Below are 23673 nucleotides of genomic sequence, written 5' to 3' on the forward strand. Positions count from 1 at the left end.
CTTAGGATGAGGGATGGGTTGGGCTGAGCCAAGAAGAAAGATAACAAGAAGAAACCAGCCATGTGAGAATCTTCAGTAAAGGGGAATAGCAAGTGCAAAGGCCCTGAGGCAGACTCTAGTTTGGTATGTTTGTGGAGGAGAAAGGAGGCCCATGTGGTTGCAGCTTGGTGAAAAATGAGTGCTGGGAGGTATCACTGGAAAAGCAGGCAGGGTCCACACGGTGCGGGGCCTTGTAGGTCATAGCAAGGAGTTTAGATTTTAATCTGAATGCTATGGGAAGCCACTGGAAAATTTTAAGAAGGGAAGTGATATGAATTGACTTGTGTTTTCACAAGATATTTCGAAACAGTGGTCCTAGGTGCTGTGGGCTGGGAGGGCAGCCCAGGGAGCCCAACGTGCCTGTGCACCCCGCAAGCCCGTTCACTTGCCCAGGAATAGTGCCAGGAAGCAAATGTCCAGACACATTTGCTGAGGTCCTTCCTCAGCAAACCGCACACCAGGTCTGTGGGTCCTATAACTTGAACACAGCCCTGGGCCCCCCCACCACCCACCCAATGGTGCATGTTCTTTGTGCCTTATCTCTTCCAGGGAGACCCTGCCCCTGCTCCCTTCCCTAAGCTCATCTCTGCAAGACGCCTGCAGAGCTGCTGAGCAGCGTGTCTTGTTGGGGCCTGCCCTCCACGGGTGCTGACCTGGTGAACAGGAAGCGTTCCGCAAAACAGGGCAGGCCGAGCCGGGAGGCTGGGTGCACCCTGGGCTCGCTGGGCTGCAGAGGGAGCGGACCTGGGACTGGGGTAAGGACTCCCTTTCCCTTGGGGCTCCAAAGCAACGCCACCCTGGGGGCTTGGGGCCCACATGACTCAGGGGTCCCTCTCCTCTTGCTGTGTCAGGGATGCGTGAGTGGAATGGGGTGAATATGGCTTTTGCCCGGGGCCAGCTCTACTGTGGGTGCAGGGGATGCCAAGGGGAAGAGTAGAGGGGCAGGAAGGATGGGAATAGACACCCCAGGTGTAGAAATCTGCCTCCATTCCCGCCCCTCTCCTCTGAGGAGCTGGGCCTGGGGTGCCACCAACAGGATTTCAGGGGAAGGATGGTGGGTGGTAGGGAGGCTGCAAGGACGGGGCATATTCAAATTCTTTTCTGTCACAGGCTTGCGGATCCCAAGTTAGGCAGACTTTTCCACCCTCCCTCCCATGTTGGGATGCTACCTGCCAGGTCTTAAAGAAGCTCCATTCAGCTCCCTCAGGACTCTGGAAAGGCATGGATGCAAGCCTCTCCTTTCCCCTCTTGCCCCCGGAGTTTAACTCTTCCTTGTCTTTGAAGAGCAAGGCAACTGGAAAAACGAGTCTTGCCTGTTTCCTCCAGGAATGCTCTGCACATCTGGCTGGCAGCCAAGAAGCTCCCGGGAGTCAAGACTCTCACGGGCAGGCAGGCCCGGCACCAGCCTGCTGTGTCCAGCCTCGCACTTTGCTTCTGGAAGGCACTTTGGCAATGAACCTCTGCCTTCCCTTACTCCCCTTCCCCCTTCTCCCTCTCAATCCTGATGAGCCTCCACTTTGAACTCAGGCTGGAGTTCAGGGACAAGTCGTGCGGGAAACGGCACAGGACACAATGGGAAACGCGGCAGGTCTTAGAGGGGCGAAGCACTCGTTCGTGGCCAGTTCAACAATTATTAGGGACTAGTTCTTTCCAGGCCCCCCACTATGTGAAAGGGGGCAAGACACGTCCCCCCTCTGGGACTCTGCTTCCCCATCTATGCACGAGGAGTGGGGTCAGAACTCTGTGTCTCAAAGCCCATTATAGCTCTGACATTCCAGGGGGTTGGGAGTTACAAGATGAGTCAGAATCGGGCTCTGTCCAAAGGGACTAGCAGTGGGACAGGGGCAGGTGAGTCTGGGGTGGAAGAAGCAGTCCTGGCCTTTAATGCAAGGAGCCCCAGGTCAAATTCTTGCTTTGCCTCTATCTACTCATAAGGCCCTGGGTGGCTCCCTTCCCTTGATGAAACTGAGTTGCCTATTACCGATAATAGCCAATATTATGTTACAATTTCTATGTCCCAGGCACCCCCACTGGGTCATTTACCTTTGTTGTTTCACTTAATTTCCACACCAATACAATGAGGTAGATAATATCCTTACCCCCATTCTACAGAAGAGGAAACCGAGGCTCACAGAGGTCAAATAACCCGAGCAGAAAATCACCCAGCTGGGAAGCAGTGGAACCAGGGCTGATGGCCAACCAACCGGAGGCCAGCCTTGTGATCTCGGTCACTTTGTTTTTTTCTGCAGCCCCTGCACATGCAGACGCAACTCACTTTGGCTGGAGCTCCACCTTGATGGATGGGGTCTTGTAGGACGTACTTAGAGACAGATTGCTAAACTTGGGTACCTGGTTGAAATTATCCCACCATCACTGGGGAGCCATTGAAGGTTCTTTGGGAAAAGGAGTCAAGTGGTCAGGACTACGTTGTATCTTCTAGTTACCCCTGAGAAAGCATTTAAATTAGTCTGTTAGTGTTTAGATACACTAACAGGTATCTCAAACTGAGCACTATTGACATTTGGGGCTGGATCATTAGTTGTTGTTGGGGGGCTGTCCTGTGTGTTGCAGGGTGTTTAGAAGCACCCCAGCCTCGATCCACAGATGCCAGTAGCATCCTCCCCAACAAGCTGGGATGGCTAACGGTGTCTTCAGACATTGCCAAGTGTCCCCTGTGGGGCAAAATCATCCCAGCTAAGAACCATCGCAGTAGGAACCATTTCTTTACTAACTCATACTTTTTTTTTTTTTTTTTTTTTTTTTGTGCGTAGGGCTTCAGGAGTTTTTCCATCATGATTATTGCCTTCTTGGGCTTTGTCATTTTCTTGCTCCGCTGTACAACCTGTGAGAAGCCCCGAGAAGGGATCCCCTCCTCCTCCGCCTGGCGCTTCACACACTCTCTTTATAATGCGACCATCTACGAAAACTCTGCCCCCAAGACCTACGTGGAGAGCTCCGTGAAAATGGGCATTTACCTCGCCGAGCCCCAGTGGGCAGTGCGGTACCGGATCATCTCCGGGGACATGGCCAATGTGTTTAAAACAGAGGAGTACGTGGTGGGTGACTTCTGCTTTCTGAGAATAAGAACAAAGAGCAGTAACACGGCCCTTCTGAACAGGGAGGTGCGAGACAGCTACACCCTCATCATCCAAGCCACGGAGAAGACCTTGGAGTTAGAAGCGTTGACCCGGGTGGTGGTCCACATCCTGGACCAGAATGACCTAAAGCCCCTCTTCTCCCCACCTTCATACCGAGTCACCATCTCTGAGGACATGCCCCTCAAGAGCCCCATCTGCAAGGTGACCGCCACAGATGCGGATCTGGGCCAGAATGCCAAGTTCTACTATGCCTTCAACACAAGGTCGGAGACGTTCGCCATCCATCCCACCAGCGGCGTGGTCACCTTGGCTGGGAAGCTCAACGTCACCTGGCGAGGGAGGTACGAGCTCCAGGTGCTGGCTGTGGACCGCATGCGGAAAATCTCAGAGGGCAACGGGTTTGGCAATCTGGCTGCCCTGGTCATCCATGTGGAGCCTGCCCTCAGGAAGCCCCCGGCCATCACCTCGGTGGTGGTGGCTCCACTGGACAGCAAGGAGGGTGCCACCTACGCCACCGTCATGGTAGACGCAAATAGCTCCGGCGCCGAAGTGGACTCGCTAGAGATAGTTGGGGGTGACCCTGGAAAGTACTTCAAAGCCATCAAGTCTTACGCCCGCAGCAGTGAGTTCAGTTTGGTGTCTGTCAAAGACATCAACTGGCTGGAGCACCTTCATGGATTCAACCTCAGCCTGCAGGCCAGGAGTGGGAGCGGGCCTTCTTCTCATTCCCAGATCAGGGGCTTCCACCTACCCCCTTCCAAACTGGCCTCCCTCAAATTTGAGAGGGCTGTTTACAGAGTGCGGCTCAGTGAGTTTTCCCCGCCTGGCAGCCGCGTGGTGATGGTGAAAGTAACCCGAGCCTTCCCCAACCTGCAGTATGTTCTAAAGCCGTCCCCAGAGAGTGCAGGGTTCAAACTTAATGCTCGCACTGGGCTCATCACCACCACGAAGCTCAGGGACTTCCATGACCGAGCCCACTACCAGCTACACATCAGAACCTCACCGGGGCTGGCCTCCACCACCGTGGTCATTGATATAGTGGACTGTAACAACCATGCCCCCATCTTCAACAGGTCCTCCTATGATGGCACCTTTGATGAGAACATCCCTCCAGGCACCAGCATTCTGACAGTTACTGCCACAGACCGGGATCATGGGGAGAACGGATATATCACCTATTCCATCACTCGTCCGAAAGCTGTGCCCTTCTCTATTGACCCTTACCTGGGGATTATCTCCACCTCCAAACCCATGGACTATGAGCTCATGAAAAGAATTTATACCTTCCGGGTGCGGGCATCAGACTGGGGGTCCCCATTTCGCCAGGAAAAGGAAGTGTCTATTTCTCTGAGGCTCAAGAACTTGAATGACAACAAGCCTATGTTTGAGCAAGTCAACTGCACTGGGTCTATCCACGAAGACTGGCCGGTAGGAAAATCACTAATGACTGTGTCCGCTATAGATGTGGACGAGCTGCAGAACCTAAAATACGAGTTTGTGTCAGGCAATGAACTAGGGTATTTTGATCTAAACCATTTCTCTGGAGTGATATCCCTCAAGCGCTCTTTTATGAATCATACTACTACTGGTCAACCCATCAACTACTCCCTGAAAATTACAGCCTCAGATGGGAAACACTATGCCTCACCCACAACTTTGAATGTTACTGTAGTGAAAGATCCTCGTTTTGAGGTCCCTGTAACATGTGATAAAACAGGAGTATTGACACATTTCACAAAGGCCATCCTCCATTCTGTTGGGTTTCAGAACCAGGACTCCAGTGATGAGGACTTCATTTCCTTAAGTGCATATCAGATCAATCATCACACGCCCCAGTTTGAGGACCACTTCCCACAGTCCATTGACATCCTTGAACGTGTTCCTGTCAACACCTCCCTGGCCCGCCTGGCAGCCACTGACCCTGATACTGGATTTAATGGCAAACTGGTCTATGTGATTGCAGACGGCAACGACGAGGGCTGCTTTGACATTGAGCTGGAGACAGGGCTGCTCACGGTAGCTGCCCCTTTGGACTATGAAGCCACCCGTTTCTACATCCTCAATGTAACAGTGTATGACTTGGGCACTCCCCAGAAGTCATCCTGGAAGCTGCTGACAGTGAATGTGAAAGACTGGAATGACAATGCCCCCAGATTTCCTCCTGGTGGGTACCAGATAACCGTCTCGGAGAACACAGAAGTTGGAACCACAATTGCCGAGTTGAAAGCAAAAGACGCCGATTCCGATGACAATGGGAGGGTTCGCTACACTCTGCTAAGCCCCACAGAGAAGTTCTCCCTCCATCCCCTCACTGGGGAGCTGGCTGTCACAGGACACCTGGACCGGGAATCAGAGCCACAATATATACTCAAGGTGGAAGCCAGGGATCAGCCCAGGAAGGGCCACCAGCTCTTCTCTGTCACTGACCTGAAAATCACATTGGAAGATGCCAATGACAACTCTCCTCAGTGTATCACGGAACTCAGCAGCCTGAAAGTCCCAGAGGATCTGCCCCCTGGGACTGTTCTAACGTTTCTGGATGCCTCCGATCCTGACGTGGGCCCTGCGGGAGAAGTGCGTTATGTCCTGTTGGATGATGCCCACGGGACCTTCCAGGTGGACCCGATGACTGGCGCGCTCAGTCTGGAGAGAGAGCTGGACTTTGAGAGGCGGGCTGGATACAATCTGAGCCTGTGGGCCAGTGACAGTGGGCGGCCCCTGGCCCGCAGGACCCTCTGCCACGTGGAAGTGATAGTCTTGGATGTGAATGAGAATCTCCACCCTCCCCGCTTTGCCTCCTTTGTGCACCAGGGCCAGGTGCAGGAGAACAGTCCCTCGGGAACGCAGGTGATGGTAGTGGCCGCCCACGATGATGATGGTGGCTTGGATGGGGAGCTCCAGTACTTCCTGAGGGCTGGCACCAGTCTTGCAGCCTTTAGCATCAACAAAGACACAGGTACTGGGAGTGGGGTGGATGGGAGTGCCAGGTGCTTGGAGAGGATGGGCCTAAGGGGATCAGGGGCTGTCCTGAAAGAAGACAGGCTCCAGGCTAAAGAGAAAAGGCAATAAATAGGGACTCTCCTTCTTGTCCCTTTTATTTTATTTTAAATTAATCTTTATCATATTGGAGATATATATATATATATATGTGTGTGTGTGTGTGTGTGTGTGTGTGTATATGTGCGCACGCACGCATGTGTCTGTGTGTGTGTGTGTGTGTGTGTGTATCCATTGAAGTCAAATCAACCATCTCACTAGCATTTGTGTGTATACTTATACACACACATAAACATACAGTATATGCATATGCTTATAAAAGTAATGCATCATGGCTATAAATTTTTATATATAATTTAAAAATGAATGTTTAAAAAAATTTTTTGAGAGAGAGAGAGAGTGGGGGAGAGGGGCAAAGGGGGAGGGAGAGAAAATCTCAATCTGTCTCCAGGCTCAGTGCAGAGCCCAATGCAGGGCTCGATTCCACAAGCCTGGGATCATGACCTGAGCTGAAATCAAGAGCTGGGCGTTCAACTGAGTGAACCATCCAGATGCCCCTAAATATGAATGTTTTTTTTTGTGTGTGTCCCATCTCCCTAGATATAATCCTTATTAACAATTTGGTCTATAATCTTGTAAATTTTTCTTCTTTGTGTCTGACATTTTATCACTGTTCATTTTATTATATGAGAAAATCATACAAAAGACACTAATTCTGCAACACTTTGTTTTTCACATAACATAACACCAGGATCTCTTATGTATCAGTACCTATATTTTTCCTTCTTTTTTAATGGCTGCATTTTATTCTATCATCTAGCTGTAACATCCTTGATCATATACTTTTACTCATATGCATGAGTCTCTATAGGGAAAACTCTTAAAAATGCAGTTGCTGGGTCAAAGGATAATGCATATTTTCAATGTTAATACATAATTTCCATATTACCCTCCAAAAAGTTGGCACCAGCTTATTTACTCCCTTTTTTAAAGTTTATTTATTTATTTAGAAAAAAATTTTTAACGTTTATTTCTTTTTGAGAGACAGAGACAGAACAAGCAGGGGAAGAGCAAAGAGTGAGGGAGACACAGAATCCGAAGTAGACTTCAGGCTCTGAGCTGTCAGCACAGAGCCCGACTCGGGGCTCAAACTCATGAACCATGAGATCATGACCTGAGCTGAAGTCAGACACTTTACCAAATGAGCCAACCAGGCACCCCAAGTTTATTTATTTATTTTGGGAGAGAGAGAGAGAGAGAGAGAGAGAATGAATCCCAAGCAGGCTCCGCACTGTAAGTACAGAGCCCAACCCAGGGCTCAAACTCACGAACCGAGAGATCATGACCCAAGCTGAAATCAAGAACTGGATGCTTAACTGACTGAACTTCCCTATTTATTCCTTTTAAAGCTTCATAGAAAATAAGTGCAATTCACCAAACACTCACAAGCACCTTCTGCTTGTGAGATTCTGAGAGTGACACCTTGGGGGAGGTCCCAGGTGAATAAAGGTAGGTCACTGTCCTCAAAGAGCTTACAATCTGATGGGTGATTTATTTCCAGGGTGAAGGGCAGGGTGATGTGGTAGAAAGAGCATTAGACTGAGAGTCAGTTAAAAGAGACTCTGCTCTTCAGGCCCACTTGCTACACGATGTTGATCAAATCATGTTCTCTCTCTGGACCTTCGTCCCTCCAGCTGACAAAACAGTGAGATTCCTTCCGCTCTGCCCCATGACAGCTGTGAGCATGGGTCTTGTCCTCTGGCACAAGTCCTTCCGGCTGAGTGTGACCCATGAGAACTTAGGGTGCACCCCTCTTGTGCTCACTGTCGGACTCTCGACTTCTAGAACAGTGCTGGCCCATAGTAAGCAATCTGTGGAGCGAGCAAACTGAGGCATGAAGTGAGGTCTCTAGAATCATAAGGATGCTGGAAAGGGGAACAGCAATTTAGTCATCAGATCCCTAACCTTTAAATGGGTATCTATACTATTTGAAACTTGAAGGAACCAGTTTAAGGACAACTGTCACGGGCTTATCTTAGCAGAGAACGGTTCTGAGAGGCTCTACAGCAAGGCTACGACTTGCATGCGTTTAACTCAGCAGCTCCCACACCACATCGACAGCAGGTCCCTTTTCCTGTGGAACACTCCTGTTTCCACAGTATCGCCTGGGGACCGTTAGGTAAAGTGATTCTGAAAGCTACTGTGAGCTCTAAAAGATTTGGGGTTTGGTGCTCGACTGTCCCTAGGTATGATCCAGACTCTGGCACCCCTGGACCGAGAATCTGTGTCCTGCTACTGGCTGACAGTACTGGCAGTGGACAGAGGTTCCATACCTCTCTCTTCCGTAACCGAAGTCTACATTGAGGTTACGGATGTCAACGACAACCCACCCCGGATGTCCAGGCCGGTGTTCTACCCCTCCGTCCAGGAGGATGCCCCCCTGCACACCTCTGTGCTTCAGCTGGATGCCTGGGACCCGGACTCCAGCTCCAAAGGGAAGCTGACCTTCAACATCACCGGTGGGAACAATATGGGATTCTTTGTTCTTCACCCGCTCACAGGTAAGGACCTCAGGAATCTGGCTGAATAGGAGTCTCTACCACAGTGCTTTCCACAGTTTGGTCTTGGACCAGCATCCTCAGCATCACCTGCCCACGTGTTAGCAATTCAAATTCTCAGGCCCCACCTTACCACAGGCCGGGGCCTAGAAACCCATCTTTTATTTAACAAAATATCCGGGGGATTCTCAGGGGTGCTAAGTTTGAGAACCACTGCCGTGCAGTCTATCTCTCTGGGAAAACAAGAATATATTGGCTTTCTTTCCTTGGGGCCTAGGAAAGCTAAGCAGGATGCCTGGGTGGACACGCTGGGACTATTTCAGATCTCTGAGTGCTCCCAAACTGACCCCTCCCCCGAGTCACAGCCACAGATCCAATCTCTTAACCCTAGTTCTAAACCGATCTCAAGCCTGCCCACAGAGCGGTGGCAGTGGAGATCCACTCCAGTAGAGTCAACCATCTCACAAACATCTATCCTTGGCCCAAGGCCATCTGGGGCAAGACGGTGGGTGGTTCATAGACCACAAAGGTGTTTTGTTTGGCTTGTGCAAGTCTTAAACAATGATTTTTCAAGTTGTTGCCAGCGTTTAAAAATTAGAAAACTCCATAAAACACTCCAGATTTCCGGTGGATCGTAAAGAACTAGGAGATCTGGCCACACTGAGCTCACATTTGCACAGGGCCTCAACTACCTGAAGCCAACAGCAGCTCTCCATGCAGAGCAGGTGCCTGTCCTCTGGTCCCCATGGGCCCCTCCTCCCTCTTGTGCTACCCTCAGCCTGCTTCTCGAACTGAGGCTACCTGCCTGGCTCCTGTCGCTGTTGGAATTTGAGAGCCAGCTCCCGCTGCTGTTGATATGTCTCCAAAGCCACATCTTTCTCTTAGAGGATGGACAGCGATATGATAGCAGAGAGGGCAGACGCTATCTCCTCCGAACCCAAGATCCTATTCTCTGGCTCCAATAATTCATTCTTGGAAGGACAGAACCCTGGCGAGATTGGAGGAGGTGGAAAGGGAGAAACTAGCTCCCCATCCTTAAGACAGAAGGAAATGAGGAGGAGCAAGAGGCTGGAAGTCCTGGGACAGACGGTGGGTGGAGGACGCAAGTATCTATTTGCACAGGGACATTTGTTTGGAGCCTTTCCTGTTAACCTTTGATCTCAAGGAATGGATTAGTCCTTTAAGAAGGATCCTTTCACCCTGGAAAACAGGCCTAAGCTGGCTCTCACTGGGCCCATCCTGTCCCCCACCCCCACCCCCCCGACCTTGCAGAAGAGAGAAGAGGTCTCTCACCGAAGGCATTGGCTTCTCAATGTCTTCCAAATCCCCATCCTGTTTACTGTCAACAGTTCCCTGACACAGGGTCTGGCAAAATGCCCCAGAGAACAGAGATGTCCTTAGTCTTCCTGCAGTTGAGGAGAAGACATTTTAACCAGCACGAACATTTAAAAATAAAATAATAAGTCAGGAGTGGAGGCCCCAGCCACCCTTTCTTATCACCACCATTACATCATCCCATTTCCCTGCCTGGATACTTTGAATGGTTCCCCCACATCCTTAAGATAAAGCCAGATCCTGCCATGTCTCCCACACTGCGTCTGACATTGTCTCTGTGGACCTTTCGGGCTCATCCTGCCTTTCTTCTCCTACCACTCTGGTTCCGACGACATGGCCTGTTTCAGTCCGTGCCCTCTCCTGACACATGGCCTTTGCATACACTGTTCTTTCTTCCAGAAGTTCCTTTTCCTTTCCTTTAGTCTGGCTAACTCCCACTCCTCTTTCAGATCCCAGCCCAGCCATTCTTTCTTTACAGTTTTTCCTGACACTATAATACATCTCCCAGCTCAGTCTACTTTTTTAAAAAACATTTTTTTTAATGTTCATTTGTATTAGAGAGAGAGAGACAGTGCGTGAGCAGAGGAGGGGCAGAGAAAGACAGAGACAGAATCTGAGGCAGGCTCCAGGCTCTGAGTTGTCAGCACAGGGCCTGACACGGGGCTCGAACTCATCAGCCATGAGATCATGACCTGAGCCGAAGTTGGACGCTCAACTGACTGAGCCACCCAGGGGCCCTTACTCCTTTCTTTTTTAAACACTTATCATAGAACATTATATTCATGTGTGTGATTATTCCATTAATTATCTATGTCCTCCACTAAACTTCAAAGGCTTTCTAGAAAAGGAACCTTGATTGTTTTTTCCTTCTTTAATATCTTCAGTGCCTAGCACACAGTAGGACCTCAAGAAATAAGAGAGTCATTAATGAATGAATCTCTGCCAGCATCGGCCATCTCTAGTGAAGCCCAAGCTTCATTCCTTTGTTCAACAAATGTTTAAAGGTGTCTGCCCTCATGAAGCATTTAAACTGTGTGCTGTGTTGAGATGTGAAGATAATTAAACACAGTTTGGGGCCTTGAGGAATTCAACCCATCAAGAGCATGAAGATCTGGGTATAAAAAACTAGAGAGCCAGTGCGAACGAGCCCATCGTAAGATATGTGTAGATGCGGTGCCACAGCCACCCAGAGGAGAGGGAGAGTTGCTCAGTGTGGTGCAGTAGCCACAGCTTCATGGAGCAGGGGTGGCCATGCTGAGCTGAAGGGTGAGAAGGACTGACAGCAGTCTGCAAGGACACCTGGGCAAGGAGAGCGACTGGAGCAATAGCCAGCAGGGAGGAAGGGACAGCAAGTAGGGCAATTGTCTAAATGCAGATCCCATTCCTCCTACTTATTTTTTTAATTTAAAAAATGTTTGTTTATTTATTTATTTTTGAGAGAGAGAGAGAGAGAGAGAGAGAGAGAGAGAGAGAGAATCCCAAGCAGGCTCCACACTGTCAGCACAGAGCCTGATGCAGGGCTTGATCTCATGAACCATGAGATCATGACCTGAGCCAAAAATCAAGGGTCAGGCAGATGTTTAACCCTCTGGGCCACCAATATGCCCCAATTTCCCTCACGTAGTAACTGCAAGAGGTAGGTAAAGTTACTCAGCTGCTTTATGCCTGACTTTTCCCACCAGTAAAATGGACATGATGATAGCTACCTCCTGTGTAATCGTAAAGATTAAGTGAGTTAATCAATATAGATCTATACAGAGCTGGACACGGAGGAGTGTTGGCTGTTGGGACCCTGAAGGAGAGGGAGCTGCAAAGGTGGTTGGAGTAAGATCTAGACTGTGGTAGGGCAGGGTGAATGGAGTAGAAGGATCTGGAATCCATTAGAGGTGGAATCAACAGGTGTTGGAGAATCACTGGATGAGGGAGAGGAAAGTCAAAGATGGGCCTGAGATGGGTGATGGGAAACATTTGTTTGGGGAGGAGAAATGACGAGGGTCCACCTCATGCCAGGAAGGATCCTCACACAGGACCCATGGGGGCGGCTTTGCCATGTCCCCATTCTACAAGGCACTCCCTGGGAATCCTGACGCTGACCTCAGAGAGAAGGATGAGGCTGACGGCAGAGGCAATGATCCAGGAAGCCATAGGCAGCAATTCCAGGGACACTGGCCCTTAGAAGGTCTGGGGATGCGGTGGTGAGACAAGGGAGAGAGAGAGAGAGAAGAAAAACCAGAGACAGACAATGTCGGATATTCAGAGAGGTAAATAAGGGGAGGGAAGAGAGGAAGAGAGGGGTAAGGAAGAGAGAAGGAGGACGGTGAGGGATAAATGAGAGAGAGAGAGAGAGAGGAGAGGAGAGAAAGGGACAAGAGGGGATGGAGAGAGAGAAGCAGGAGGAAAGCCAGGACTGAGCCAGAAGGAAGGTTTACTAGCTGAGGCCCTTTCGTCCCTGCACTCTTCCTGGGGGGCCCGGGATCCTGGGCCCTTCCCCGTCAGGCCCCTCAGCTTGGGGATGAGCTGAGTGCAGTGACCTGGGACAATATTCACACTGGCCCAGAGAAGTGTGTCTTTCTTCCCTGACTGGAAGGGCCTTTAGCTGTGGGGCTTTCCAGGAACCTTCTCTGCTCCACCCCCCCCCCCCCCATGCCTGCCCTCAGCCAGGGAAGAAGAAGTCAGGGTGACTTGGTTCTACCTCACAAGGCAGTAACACTTCTCTAACAGAGGCCACTCCTCACACATGCTCCCATTTCCAGCACCGGGAGTCTCCACCCAGTACCAGATCCCCTCTCCCCTCACTGAGCCCCCTTCCTCACACTTCATTCCATGACTCCATCATTTAATTGCCTAAACAAGATTAAAAAAAAAACTTGCTGAAAGTTTCAGATGACCCACTGACCCCTGCCTGCTCTGCTTTCATTCAAGAGACCTTTCCTACCCAGTGCTGATGCATCACCTGTAGCATCACCTCCATCTTGACTTTCCTGATGGCCGTAGACAGCTGGCATTTTCTCTCCTCTCTGGCCTCAGATGCCTGCAGTTTGTAGCCATAGTGCCACAGGAAATCAAAACTAGATTCACAGATACCCAAATCCACCTTCCTCAACTTACAGGCAAGCTGAGAGGAGCCAGGGGACACAAGCTGCCTCCCCGCCCCCAAGCCCCCAATAATACATTGCACACAGATCCCTCCCCCCCCCTTTTTTTTTTACTATTTCTTTTTTTTAAGTTTATTTATTTATTTTGAGAGAGAGACAGAGAGAGCGAGTGGGGCAGGGGCAGAGAGAGAGACAGAGAGACAGAATCCCAAGCAGGCTCTGCACTGTCAGCGAAGAGCCCAATGTGGGGTTCGAACTCACAAGCCATGAGATCATGACCTGAGCCAAAATCGAGTCAGATGCTTAACCAATTGAGCCACCCAGGTGCCCCCACAGCATCCTTTCTAATGGTGAAAGCTGGACGTAGGTGGGAACACCTGCGGATCCCATGGTCTCTGCTGTACTCTCCTTCCTCACTTCCCCTTCTCCTCCTTCAGGGCCCCATTTCCCCTTAATGCCTTTGCTCTCCAAAGACCAGAAAAATTCTGCCCTAGGATTTAAATGTATCCATGAACACACTCTCAATAAAGTGGCCCTGAGAGCCCTTTGCTCAGGTGTCCCTCCTTCCACTTCTCCCCCAGGTCTCCTATCCACAGCCCGGCAGCTGGACAGAGAGAACAAGGATGAACACATCCTGGAGGTGAGTAATGGTGGTGAACTCATTCACTGGATTCAAAAACCTCCTGAAGGAGGCCAAGCAGAAGCTGAGCCAGGCCTTGGGGCCACACGCGCATCTCCAAGTAATGTGACTGAGGCTCAGGGCGGAGGAGTTTCTTAAGCTGAGTCTTGCTGTGGTTGGTGGTGAAGACTCTCAGGGTCTTTCCTGGCTCTCCAGCACTGGGAAGGGAAGGAATCTGAAACCGTGTCTGGGCTGGGCAGGAAGCGCTGATTGATTAGTAATGTCTGTGGTGAGTGCAGGAATAGGGAGTGGTACACACATGCTGTGTACTTGTTGAGTCTGGTTTCCAGCCCATCCCTATGCCCAAGGTCAAGCACTAGGTCAGTACAGACCCAGATGAAAGCCCAGACCTTTGTTCTCTAGATCTGTGGGCTCTAGGATGTTTGTAAAATCACGTAAACATCCCTGGTGCCCGTTCCAACAAGAGGAATCAGTCTTGACCCAGAATGGAGTAAATCAGAAGGAATCTACTTATGCCCCCTCTGGAGCTATCCATAACTGATGAACGGGCATCTCTTCCAGTCTTAAAGACATCAGGTGGGAGGGACACACATTCCTTCAGCAGAATTGAAATAAACTGGCCTTCTATGCTTTCAGGCTCTGCACCTCCCCTTTGAAAGAGACAGGTATTATTAGTAAGCAGTTGCTAAACGGCCTTCTAGGGACCAAGCATTCTCCCTAGGTCAGCAGAGGTATTTCTCTTCAAACACCAAAATATTTTAAAAATTCAGAACCACTTAGAGTGGAAATGTCCTATCTTGTATGATGCCCTCGGGGCCCTTGATGCGTGGGACGATTTGCCCCTACATGAAATAGCCCTTGATTCTGAAGTTGTTTTAGTAGTTAGTGCCTTTTCTCTTGCCCTGGATTTTATTTCATGCATCGGTCGGCATGTCTGACTCAAAAGGTACCACCCACTCCTTCATAAACATCTTCCCATTTGTTTTTTTTCTAACCTCCAGTAGCTTAAGGAAACCAGAGAACAAAGCTTATGAGAATTACAAGCAAATAAAAAGTAAATGGTCTCCGAGAAATGGCCCATGGGCCTCCTGAGTAAAGAACATGAGCTTTTCTCTAGAGCCTCTGTGGCTTTGTTTTCTTCCAATTCTTTCCGGCTTCTCTGTTCTTGCTGGCTTTCCCATGGGCGAGGTCACCAGAGAGCTGGGTTCCAAGTAGGTGAAGTTATGATAATGAAAATCACAAGTATATACCAAAACACAGCCTGGCTCATGTTTCCAGGCTGTGCAAGGCAGGGATAGCAGAAGGGTTGCAGTGGGTGGTGATGCATATTCACTGCTTTGCACTTGGCAATTCATACTCCATTCTGTACCCAGGTGACTGTGCTGGACAACGGGGAGCCCTCCTTAAAGTCCACCTCCAGGGTGGTGGTCCACATCTTAGATGTCAATGACAACCCCCCCGTGTTCTCCCACAAACTCTTCAATGTCCGCCTTCCAGAGAGGCTGAGCCCAGCAACCCCTGGGCCTGTGTACAGGCTGGTGGCTTCAGACCCTGATGAGGGTCTCAATGGCAGGGTCACCTACAGTATCGAGGAGAGTGATGAGGGGAGCTTCAGCATCGACCCAGCCACAGGCATGGTGTCATCCAGCAACACCTTCACAGCCAGAGAGTACAACATCCTAACAGTGAGTGGTGTGTGTGTGTGTGTGGGGGGGGGGGGGGTGGAGGCCGCAGTGGGAGGAGTGTCATAACTGGTTAGGGATTTTCTTTGAGGATACAAGAGAAGGGAGACAGCCCTCAGGCATGGTGGAGGTGCTATTCCCTTCCCTGGCTTTCTCCCAGAGAAATGGGAGCCCCAGCGTCAGCCAAAGGATCAGAATTCTGGGCCTTTCTTTTTGAAGGCAATAGGGTCCTTGCCTGGGAAAACTGATCTGTTCTTAGAGATAAGGATTTTGGTGAGAGTAGCACAGGCTTTGGAATCAAAGTAAGCCTAGGTTCCAATTCTAGCCCTGCCATTTTACACCTGCCCAAAGCCAAGCCACTTAACCTCTCTGAGCCTTTGTTTTAGCATCTATAAAATGCGGATAAGAACAGTTTCCTTGTAGGGAGCCAATATAGCAAGCGGTTGGGATATGGCCTCTCCTGTCCGACAGCCTGACTCCAAACCCCAGCAACCTCATTGCTGGTGAGGCAGAAGATCCGGGGCAGCCGAGTTCCCCATGCTGAGCCCATTTGCTCCTGCAAAGGGAGATGTAACAGGACCTCTCTCAGGGCTGTCATGAGGATTAAATCAGATATTGCACTCAGAGCAGGGCCTGATCCTAGTGAGAGCTCCGTAAAGTCTCGTCTAATTTATGGTTTTGGTTGTTAAGAAGGGCCCGTGTGTGCCAAGCCCAGCTCTAGAACTAGCACACAGTAAGCCTTCCGTTAAGAGTGGCTTTGATTATTTTTTCACTACGCGTGAAGTTCTCGAGCAGGTCACCTGTTTCGTGCCCACTGCACCTGCAGCAACCAGCATGGTGCCTGTTGACATCAGGGCTTCCTGCTGTGTGTGTGGAATGAATGGACGAGTGGACAGGAGGCCGGCTCCAGCAGTCACAGGATGCTCTGCCTCTCGCCTGACCACCTGGGTCTTCTTATTTCTTGCCCAGCCCTGCAGACAAGGCCTCAATTTCAGTTTTGGCTTCTTTTCAGATCAAAGCAACAGACAGTGGACAGCCACCACTCTCAGCCAGTGTCCGGCTGCACATCGAGTGGATCCCCCAGCCCCGGCCCTCCTCCATACCACTGGCCTTTGACGAGGCCCACTACAGCTTTACAGTCATGGAGACGGACCCCGTGAACCACATGGTGGGGGTCATCAGTGTGGAGGGCCGACCCGGTCTCTTCTGGTTCAACATCTCCGGTGAGGACCCTAGGAGGGTCAGCCCCTTCCATCCTTACAGCCCAGGCCCGGTCTTCACAGCACGGTCCTTCTGAGCGTGCTCACTCAGGTCACGCTCCCTGGAAGCCCCTCCTTTGGCTGTGAGTGGTGACTGTCTCTGCCCTTGTTCTCTGGGGCAGCTGGTGAGGAGAAGCACCACTCTTGCCAATCTTTCCTTCCGCACCAGCTGTGATCTCAGGTCGAGCCTCCATGGCCTCACTGGTACCCCAGCCAGAGTGGGACAGTCCCCCAGTTACTCCAAGTGCCTAGGAGATTCAGAGGAGAAAGCACAAATTTTGTGTTTCCTCTTGTGCCTCAGTGTGAGATCCCTGCAGAGCTGATATCATTGACCATGGCTTGAGGACCGCTGTCCCTGGGGCCATGCTTCATGTTCTAATCCCAGGTTCCGTCCTCATGATCAGGGGAAAGGGTCCATTCTCTTTGTAGGAGACACTTGGGTCCAAGCTCTCATGGTCTTCTCTGAAATTTATTTTGTCTCTAAACCAAGATTTTGTTAAAATATCTGGGGGGAGGGGAGCATAGACCCCTCTGAGAATCTGATGAATCCTTTGGGAATCTAATGAATGCTTAGGCTCTCTTCCCAGAAAGGTGTGCACATGTGCACGTGCGTGCACACACACACACACACACACACACACACACACGAGAGTACAAATATAGCGACTTATAGATCCCTTGAAATGCAGCCAGGGATTCCAGGTTAAGAATATCTAAGAGTTTCAGTACCACATGAACTTTGGGGTCCAATTAGAGAGATTCTCAGCCTAGTTCAGAGATTGGATGCACACCTGTCCCAAGATTTTTGACTTCCTGGATTGGCTTTCAATTCTGACTAACTGTTCCTCTTGTTTGGCTTTTCTTTTTCTTTGGCACAAATTAACACATGTACTCTGTAGAACATTTAGAGGACACAAATAAATGCAGAGAGGATGATAAAATCACCAAAGCCCCCACCAATCAGAAGATAATCCACTGTTAAAATGTTGCTGTCTTTCCTTTTAGTGGTTTTTCTTTACACACACACACACACACACACACACACACACACTTAGGGTTATATTAAAATGTTGTTTTATAACCTTTTAAAATATAACGTGAACATATTTCCATGCCACTAAACAGATTTCTGTTGAGTAAACAATTAAATAGCTGCATGCTAATTCTACATTTTAGATTTTTACAGTTTATTGCATCAATTTCCTCTTGAACAGAGTTTTCTTTTTTTTTTAATTTGTTTAATGTTTATTTATTTTTGAGAGAGAGAGAGAGAGACAGAGAGACAGAGTGTGAGCAGGGGAGGGGCAGAGAGCGAGAGGGAGACACAGAATCTGAAGCAGGCTCCCGGCTCTGAGCTGTCAGCACAGAGCCCGACCCAGGGCTCTAACCTATGAACCGTGAGATCATGACCTGAGCCAAAGTTGGGTGCTTAAACGACTGAGCCACCCAGGCACCCTGAACAGAGTTATTTTCATTTTTCTCCTGCACATAGGTACCTTTAGGCTATGCAAACTGTCATGTAGGCCACGGGGTAGAGCTCCATTACTCCTGTGTTTACCATCCTGGTAGCAGAACACGTTCTATGGCAAACGTTGGTCTTCCTCCGCCACTCTTCAGGCCTTATAAGTTTACCTTTTTCTGTATCACCGCTCAGATCTTGATAATAATTTGACAAGAACTTGACAGGATCTACGGCCCCTTCCTCTAAACGTGCCAGACAGATCCCATTGCTCTCCTACTGTCTCCATCACTGAGGCTGTGTGTGCTCCTCCCCTTCCCCACCCCCACTCCAGGTGGTGACCAGGACATGGACTTTGACATTGAGAAGACCACAGGAAGCATTGTCATCGCTAAGCCTCTCGACACAAGGAGGAGGTCGAGCTATAACCTGACCGTGGAGGTGACCGATGGGTCCCACACCATTGCCACTCAGGTTAGAGGCTTGACTGGGGACCCCCTGAGCTGAGAGGGGATGGGAGGCTTCCTTCATTGGGAAGAAGCTACACAAGGCTTTCAGTGGATGTGGTGTATACTTCAGAAGACGCCGATTTTGGAATTAAGGTTCTGCCTTCCAGTCTTATCTGATAGATTTTCTACTTCTGTGCTCTTGGGAGAATTCTTGTTCCCGCTGTGTAACGAAGGGCTTTGTCTCAATGAACAGTTTTCCGTTAAGGATAGAGTTCCATAGAGGCTGCCAGGGGTATGAGGCATGCTGGTCAGTGGGGGCTCTCGATTTCTACGGTGGTTTCAGCCAGAGTTTTACCTGCCTCATATATTGGAATTTCATTAAAAAATTCACTTGAAGAAAAGGTCCTTTTAACCGAAATTTTGTTTTTGAAAACCACTGGACTGCACGTTATTTCAAAGCCTTGTGATTTTGAAATCGTATCGTTCATTCAACAAATATTAATTGAGTGGCTGCTGTGTGCCAGGCACTGTTCTAGGCACCGATGGTATGGCGAAGAACCAGACAGACAAGGTCACGGACCCCCTAGAGCTTACAGGCTACCTTTCCCTCTCATTCTCCCTAGGTCTACATCTTCATGATTGCCAATGTCAACCACCATCGGCCCCAGTTCCTGGAGGCTCATTATGAGGTCAGAGTTCCCCAGGACACACTGCCTGGGGTGGAGCTCCTCCGAGTTCAGGCCACGGATCCAGACAAGGGCAAAGGCCTCATCTACACCATACATGGCAGCCAAGACCCAGCAAGTGCCAGCCTCTTCCAGCTGGACCCAAGCAGTGGTGTCCTGGTAACCGTGGGGAAGTTGGACCTTGGCTTGGGCCCCTCCCAGCACACGCTGACAGTTATGGTGAGTAAGCCAAAAAACCAGGGGAAGATGCACTTGCATGTGGATATGTGGGGGTGGGCACCCTTGGAGGCACGCTGAAGGTCCCCTCTTCCCTGATTAGACAGGTACGCCAATGCTCATGACGATGCATGACATGAGATGTGACACTTCCCAGCCTGCCAGAGGCACCTTCCATAAGGGGTGCCTGAGAGTAAAGAAAGAGATTACAGAGCTGCCAAGGAAACTCCTACAACCTGGGCTTTCTCTGGGCTCAGTCCACACATCCCCCCAACAGCTCTCTCCCTGCTCCATGACCGCATGGCCACAATGCAGACTGACACAGTGTCAGAGCTGGGGAGGACCCAGAGACCCTCCCGCCTAGAGCAAGCACTAGGGTGAGCAAGAGAGGCGTTGGCAGGGCACAAAAAAGTAAGAAGGACTCACTTTCAGGGTTCTGTGCCCGCACCTTATGACCCTGAGAGTGAGCCTCCTTAAATCTATGCCCTACATGCCTCAAGTGCCACACTCTAGTCCCAGCCCGGATCCTACCCATTTCTCTCCTCTTACACCACAGGCCCACAGGGGCTTACTCACCATCATACAGTTCTTTATGATGGAACCAGAATCAAATCCAGCCTTCCTGACTCAAGGAGCAGGATTTTATATGTTAGGTTATCATCCTCTGGACACATTAATATATATTAAAGGCTCTGCAAAGTCCTGCAGCAAAGAAAACCTTAACATCATTTAATTCAGCGCCCCCTAAATTTAGTTGACCATAGAATTTTCCCCCCTGAGTAACATGTTAACATCTTGAGGAAATATCCTCTGAGACCTCAGTTGGAAAATACGGTTTCTGTACTTCTTTCTGTCTTTCTCCTAAAATGGGATAGTCCATGAATACAGCTAAGCCTAATAATCACTAATTTATAAGTTAATTTAAAAAGAAAAAAGAGCAGGGGCACCTGGGTGGCTCAGTCAGTTAAGTGTCCGACTTCAGCTCAGGTCATGATTTCATAGTTGGTGGGTTCAAGCCCCGTGTCAGGCTCTGTGCTGACAGCTCCGAGCCTGGAGCCTGCTTCCGATTCTGTGTCTCCCTCTCTCTCTGCCCCTCCCCCACTCACACTCTGTCTCTCTGTGTCTGTCTCTCTCTCTCAAAAATAAAAATAAGCATTAAAACAATTTTTTTTGAAGAAAAAAGAGCATAAAAGAGAGCAAAATTTAAAGCAACACAGAGTTACAGTTGGGTGTATCTTTCACTGGCATTGTATTTCATTGACCTTCATGTAACCCTGCTGCCTCCCATTCCGTTTGCTGCTCACGACATTCTCCCCTTGGGCCCGTAGGTCCGAGACCAGGAGATGCCCATCAAGAGGAACTTTGTGTGGGTGTCTATTCACGTGGAGGCTGGAAACCTCCACCCACCCCACTTCACCCAGCTCTACTATGAGGCGAGTGTTCCTGACACCACGGCCCCTGGCACAGAGCTGCTCCAGGTCCGAGCCATGGATGGTGACCGGGGAGCCAATGCCGAGGTCCGCTACTCCTTCCTGAAAGGTGAGAGGCTGGCCATGAGTCCAGAGCATGAGGGAAGAGTCTTTGGCAATAAGAAAAACCACCGGAGGCATGAATTTGCAAGTGAATCAGACGCCAGGCTCTCTAAGCTTTGGCAAATACCATTTCTAGAGCATTCTCTGGGATTATAATAACCTAAATTAATCCACTTTCAGAGATGGTAAGAGTAATAACAAAGGGCCTACTTAAGTTACGGGAGAATTTATAGACATATTATATAAATTCAGCAACAATGTATATATAAAGGATGCTTATGGAGTCTGTGTAACATCTTTGTAATATCTTTGTGCCTTTACAATAGAAGTGACCTATAAATACTTTGTAATATGTATGGCACAGTTTTAGGAGTTACATTTAGGAGTAACATTTTCTGTTAAGGCCGTATCATTGTTTCATATCTATTATATGGTTTTCTTCCTCTCAACATTGGGAATGATGTCCCCTGTACCAGAAAGTCTTTGTAAAGAGAAAAAGAGAAAATGTGCATTAATACATATTGTAAACTGTCACATATTATACAAATGCCAGGGGTTATTGCTATCATTGATACATGTTAATTATAAATAATTAAAGAAAGAAAAATGATAATATCTAGTATCCAAATATGATCATTAATGATAATTTTTAATGTTTGATAATTCTTAATGATCTTTAATAAAAGTAAAACTCACCGAGCTAGATGTTGCAAAGGGACTCATAGAGCATAATGTTCATTTACTGCCTATATACTTTCTAGAAATCAGAGCTTTTACATTTTTTTTTTAAGAAACAGAAACTCTTTTACCTTGCCAGGTGGCAGAAGTCTATATATACATCACTGAAGAATGATAATACAAATTCTAACCATTAATTGCTTACTTTTTGTGATTTATGAAGCATAATCACATCTTTAGCTCATTTTATCTCTTTCACAACCCCATTGATGGAGGTACTAATTTTATTTTATAGATAAATTAAGACTTGTTCTAAAATATCCTTCTGATGATAGAAGTCACACATGCTCATTTTTTAAAACATGGGAGAAGCAGGAAGAAAGAAGAAAATAGCACTCTGCCATAGTTTTCACCAGACAAAATAATTTTGTGTATTTCCCTCTTATCTTTTCCTATGCATATTTTTGCAGTAGTAAGATTGGGTGGGGGGGGGGTACCTTGGATGGCTCAGTCAGATAAGTGTCTACTTTTGATTTTGGCTCAGGTCATGATCTCATGGTTTGTGAGTTCGAACCCCATCTCTGCCTCTGCGCTGACAGTGCGGAGCCTGCTTGGGATTCTCTGTCTTCCTCTCTCTCCCCCTTCCCTGGTGTGTGCATGCATGTGGACTCTCTCTCTCTTTCTCAAAAATAAACATTTAAAAGCAAAGATTGAAGTGAATATACAATTTTGTGCCCCAGTTTTTTCTTTCAGCAGCATAACATAAAAAAGTATAATTATGCCCAGGTAGTTTACTTGGCTACTTTTTTTTTTTTAATTTTTTTTCAACGTTTTTTATTTATTTTGGGACAGAGAGAGACAGAGCATGAACGGGGGAGGGGCAGAGAGAGAGGGAGACACAGAATCGGAAACAGGCTCCAGGCTCTGAGCCAGCAGCCCAGAGCCTGACGCAGGGCTCAAACTCACGGGCCGCGAGATCGTGACCTGGCTGAAGTCGGACGCTTAACCAACTGCACCACCCAGGCGCCCCTTACTTGGCTACTTTTAATAGAATTACTTTTCAACTGCAGTCTACTTATCAAAACTGTTTTTGATGAAACAGGGTCTGTATCACAGGGCAAATTGGGAAATCACCTCACTAGTCAGCTGGAGAATAGCTTCCATGAGTGGGAGAATCAGATGGAATGTTTTGTGATGAAGCCTGGCTATTTGGTTACTATTGAAATAATAAAATATGCACCTGTGTGATAAACAGAACAAGAATAGTAAAGTATAGGTCTTCCCTGAGTGAAGACCTATACCCCTGGGGGTGAGCAAAATTATTCAGGTGTTACTCAGTGATGGCATTAAATAGGCAATCTTCTCATCACAAGAAAAAAATTGTGACTGTGTGAGATGATAGATGTTAGCTAAACTTATTCTGGCAATCCTTTTGCAATATAAAGGTACATCAAATCATTATGTTGTATACCTTAAATCAGTACAACATTATATGTCGATTACATCTCAATAAAACTAGGGAGAGGGAAGTATCCGTTATGCAAGTTGAAATTCTGGAGATCTGCTATGTGACATTGTGCTTTTAGTTAACAATACTGTGCTATATACCCTTAAACATTTGCTAAGAGGTAGATCTCATGTTATCTGTTCTTACCATAAACGAAAGAAAGAAAGAAAGAAAGAAAGAGCAAGCAGGAGGGAGGGAGGAAGGGGTTGTTGTCTAAATAAAGTCAGATTTTAAAAACTGCAATAACTTTGAGACACTATTTTGGGGGGAAATATAATTAATTATATTTTCAACATTATTTTTTGAGAATCATAATGTTGTATAATCAGAACTTTCCTCAAAACTTAAATTTGAAATGTTATTATGCCTTTATCAAAATAAATATTAAATTTTATTGTTTTTTTTTACAATTTTTTAATGTTTATTTTTGAGAGAGAGGAAGA

At 48.3% G+C, this 23673-nt stretch overlaps 1 protein-coding gene across 2 annotated transcripts in view; it reads left to right on the plus strand.

Annotated features, from left to right (window-relative positions):
- FAT2 (FAT atypical cadherin 2) overlaps positions 1-23673 on the plus strand; it is an 84161-nt gene that overhangs the window by 18743 nt on the left and 41745 nt on the right. Inside the window, exons 1-9 of one of the 2 annotated variants that reach the window (XM_047850075.1) lie at positions 729-794; positions 2811-6093; positions 8381-8695; positions 13704-13762; positions 15136-15447; positions 16457-16667; positions 18497-18636; positions 19235-19516; positions 20842-21052. In XM_047850075.1, coding sequence (XP_047706031.1) covers positions 2832-6093; positions 8381-8695; positions 13704-13762; positions 15136-15447; positions 16457-16667; positions 18497-18636; positions 19235-19516; positions 20842-21052 — 4792 coding nt within the window. In that variant the 5' untranslated portion in view covers positions 729-794; positions 2811-2831. Of the gene's footprint in view, positions 1-728; positions 795-2810; positions 6094-8380; positions 8696-13703; positions 13763-15135; positions 15448-16456; positions 16668-18496; positions 18637-19234; positions 19517-20841; positions 21053-23673 lie in introns of those variants that run through there. The other variant, XM_047850082.1, reaches the window with a different exon arrangement.

This window comes from Prionailurus viverrinus, chromosome A1 (assembly GCF_022837055.1).
Source record: "Prionailurus viverrinus isolate Anna chromosome A1, UM_Priviv_1.0, whole genome shotgun sequence".
NCBI classification, from domain to species: domain Eukaryota; kingdom Metazoa; phylum Chordata; class Mammalia; order Carnivora; family Felidae; genus Prionailurus; species Prionailurus viverrinus.